This window comes from Mirounga leonina, unplaced genomic scaffold (assembly GCF_011800145.1).
Source record: "Mirounga leonina isolate KUSES-001 unplaced genomic scaffold, KU_Mleo_1.0 Mir_454, whole genome shotgun sequence".
NCBI classification, from domain to species: Eukaryota; Metazoa; Chordata; class Mammalia; order Carnivora; family Phocidae; genus Mirounga; species Mirounga leonina.
In genome coordinates, this window is record NW_023270763.1 from 3,887,743 (window position 1) to 3,891,643 (window position 3,901).

A 3,901-nucleotide genomic window follows, 5' to 3' on the forward strand; every position below is an offset into this window, starting at 1 on the left:
ACATTCTCACACACACACCTCTGTCTCACAGACACACCTGTCTCACACGCACTTCTCTCACACACTCATTCGCACACTGTCACGGTCACTCACCATCACACAGGCACACACATTCTCACACACGCACCTGTCTCACACACTCATTCGCACACTGTCACGGTCGGTCACCATCACACACAGGCACACACATTCTCTTACACGCACCTCTGTCTCACACGCAGTTCTCTCACACACTCATTCGCACACTGTCACAGTCACTCACCATCACACACAGGCACACACATTCTCTCACACGCACCTGTCTCACACGCAGTTCTCTCACACACTCATTCGCACACTGTCACAGTCGGTCACTCACCATCACACACAGGCACATTCTCTCACACGCACCTCTGTCTCACACGCAGTTCTCTCACACACTCATTCGCACACTGTCACAGTTGGTCACTCACCATCACACACAGGCACATTCTCTCACACGCACCTCTGTCTCACACGCACTTCTCTCACACACTCATTCGCACACTGTCACGGTCGGTCACCATCACACACAGACACACACATTCTCTCACACACACGCTGTCACACATACTGTCACACACATCACATACATTCTCTCACACTCCAGTCACACCTATTGTCTCACACACACCTTACACAGTCACACTGTCACACATCTTCTCTCACACAGTCAACGCTCCGTCCATGTCACACACACCCTGTCACAGTCACACACACCATCACGCATGCTCACACGGTCTCACACACATTCACATGCCTGCTCTCACACACATACATTTCCTCTCACACATACTCAAACACACATTCTCTCACAGGACCGCGTGGACACGGGCAGGTACTCTGGGGACTGTGAGCCCCCAACAGGGGTGAAACACCATGTCACACGAGCAGTCCTTCAGGGAAAGGACTCAGAGAGATCTCTGGCCTCCCAGAGGGGTCCCCGGGTGCAAACCTCTATCCTAGCAGAAGGGCTTGTCCACCAACAAGCCCGCCACCTCTAACCAAGGGCTGTCATCCACTCCTTCAATCCCAGAATGAGGCAGTGCCTCAGGCCAGCCCCCCTGGGTCAGAGGACAGGCTTCCCTGGTCAGGCTCCACAAAGAACCATGGACTCAGTCATTCAACAAACATCCATGAAGTGTCACTCCCTCTGCAGCTACAGTGTGCATGCAAATGTGTGGGGCAAGGGCCAGCAGGAGTCCCAGGGCGGCCCTGTGCCTTACTGCGCTCACCCAGGAGAGCAGGGCTAAGACAGGGGGTCTAGGAGGCTGGGACAGGACAGTGGCCACCCACCATGGAACGAGGCTAAAGCCCAGCAGTCATCACAGGTGGGCACAGCGGGGCCAGGCCAAGAAAGGGATGGGGTCCCAAGAGACATTCACCCAAGATGCCTACGCAGCCTCCGGGAGTAGAGTCTGGGAGGTGCAGGGAAGGAGGCCATGTGGCTGCCAGAGACAGGGGCCCAGGACATGGGTGAAGCCTAAGCTTGCAACCAGCTGCGTATGGGAAGCTGGCTGGACACTGGAAACAGAAGCACAGGGAAGAAAAAATCCAGGCTGACTGTTGCGAAGTCACAAGAACAAGGACAGTGGGAAGCAGCCTTCCTGGGCCATTACCCCAGTCTCCCAACCCCACACCACAACACACTAAACACCATCCAGGTGGGGGCTACAGCCCAGTGCCCACCCAACCTGTAGGAAGGGTCCCTGGCTCAACAATGGGCAGACCAAGTCCACGGTTCCAACAAAAATGCCACAAATATCAACCCTCCAAAATCCCATTCCCACAGCGCATGTGCAAGGGACAAAAAGAAACACAATCGACCACATTCCGGAAAAATATTCAACTTCACCAATAATCTAAAGAAACGTACCATTCTTCCCCACCGAAATTAGCAATAGTCTTTTTTAGGCACTAAGGTACGGGACGTCAAGATGTATGAGAACACAGGGACCCAGTTTCTACCCATCACACTCGGTCACTCATTCGCTTATTTGCCGAACACCTACTAAGCGCCAGGTCCCACACTACACATAGGGAACAATGAACTAGATAAGGCAGTTACTCCCTCCAAGACCGAGGACTGAAGACCTGGAGCCAGGCTGTTCCTAGGAACCTATTCTTAGAAAACGACTCAAAATATCAGGAAGGTGAAACGCACAAAAATATTCAATGCAACGCTCCAAACACAAAAACATCAGAGAAGGGGGAAAACGCCCACGAGAGGAATGCTTGGCTGAACTATGGTGTGTGCTCTAGACGGAACAGTAGAGGCCGTGAAAAAATTATATAAAGATTTCACAAAAGGGGAGAGGGAGAAAACCCACACTGTAAGCGTGAAGAGCGCAGGGACCAGCACTGGGTGTGCTCTAGGAACCCTGCCGATACAAGCAGTCACAAAGGAAAATGAATGCAGGGAAAGATCTGGAAGTGTTCAGGATATCGGGAAAAGAGAGCAATCATCCCTCTCCTTCTTCCTCCCTTCCTGCATTTTACACATTTTTCTCTGCGCATGATGGAAAAGGCAATACGCTTTTCAACAGTAGCCACAGCCCACAAGTGGGTGAAGGACGAAGGGCAGCAGGAGCGCGGGGAGAAGGGGGTGCAAGGAGGCCGAGACAGGTAGAAATGGAAAGCACAGGTGGACGGGGTTTGGGAGGCGAGGGCGGAGCGAGGAGAAGGTGAGAGGTGGGACCCAAGACCCACCTTTGACGTTGCTCAGCGACAGGGAGCGCTCCTGGTCCGCCAGCCCCGGCCCCAGCCGGCCACCGCCGCCACTGTCCTTCTGCCGGGCCACGGCCACCGCAATGCCCACGGGCGGGTGTCGCACCTCCGCCTCTCCCTGGGCACCAGAGCCCTCGCGCCCGAAAGCCTTGGCGCTCTCGGGCCTCTCCGGGTCCCGCTTCAGCTGCCGGCCTCCACCGGCCGCGGGGCCCCCCGCGTGTGGCAGGCGGGCCTGGGCGCGCGGGGCGCCCGCGGTGGTGGGGGCAGGCTCGGGTTTCATGGTGCCCAGGCCTCCAAAGGGGCTCTTCTTGCCGCAGCCGCCCGGGCGCACGGCCGCGGCCTCGCGGGAGAAGCTGCCGCTGTACTTGATGAGGCTCTGCATGGCCGAGGCCTCCCCGGGCCCGTGGGCCGCGGCGTGCACGTCGGCGCCCGGCCTGGCGCAGGCGGCCGCGGCGCGGGGCAGCGCGCCCCCGGGGTCCAGGTAGGCCTTCTTGGCGGCGGCGGCCGCCTCCTCCTCGGCGCGGCTGGCGTGGTGGTGCTGCGCGGCCAGCACGGCCATCTGCGTGGTGGCGAAGGTGCCCAGCTCGAAAGGCTTCCACTTGGGCTCGGGGCCGGCGGGCGGGGGCGGGGGCGGGGGCGGCCGCGCGGGCTCCAGGCCGAAGAGCCTGGCGGGCTGCTGGGGCGCGGCGGCGGCGGGCCCGCGGGGCCCGCGCTCGCAGGCCCGCGGCTCGGCCTCGGGCTTGAGCAGCTCCTTGGCGGGCAGGTAGGCCCTGGCGTCCGGGGAGGCGCGCGCGGCCCGCGCCGGCGGGGCCTCCGCGGGCGGCGGCCGCTTGAGCGAGCGGATGACCGAGTTCTTCTCGCGGAGCGCCTCGGGCCGGTCGGGGGGCGGCCGCGGGGACCCGGGCGGCGCCTGCAGGACGCCGGGTCTGCCCGCCTCGCGCTCCCGGGCGCGGGCGTCGCGCGCCTGCGACGCGATCTGGATGGGCCCCGGGCGCTCGTCGAAGGCCTCCACGGAAGGCACGAAAGTGGGCGCCACCACGCGGTGCTCGCGGCCCGGCTCGCGCGCCGCCGCCGCCGCCGCCGCCGCCGCCGCCGCCGCCGCCGCGGGGAAGATGCTATAGACGCCGGCGGGCGCCCCGGCCGGGGCGGCGGGGGG

At 61.2% G+C, this 3,901-nt stretch overlaps 1 protein-coding gene across 1 annotated transcript in view; it reads right to left on the reverse strand.

Annotated features, from left to right (window-relative positions):
• The window catches only part of TNRC18 (trinucleotide repeat containing 18), an 84,719-nt gene that overhangs the window by 56,550 nt on the left and 24,268 nt on the right, over window positions 1-3,901 (reverse strand). The window contains exon 5 of the mRNA XM_034988302.1: window positions 2,728-3,901. This exon is cut by the window's right edge and continues 16 nt beyond it. Within this exon, the coding sequence (XP_034844193.1) occupies window positions 2,728-3,901 (1,174 nt within the window). The remainder of the gene's footprint in view (window positions 1-2,727) is intronic.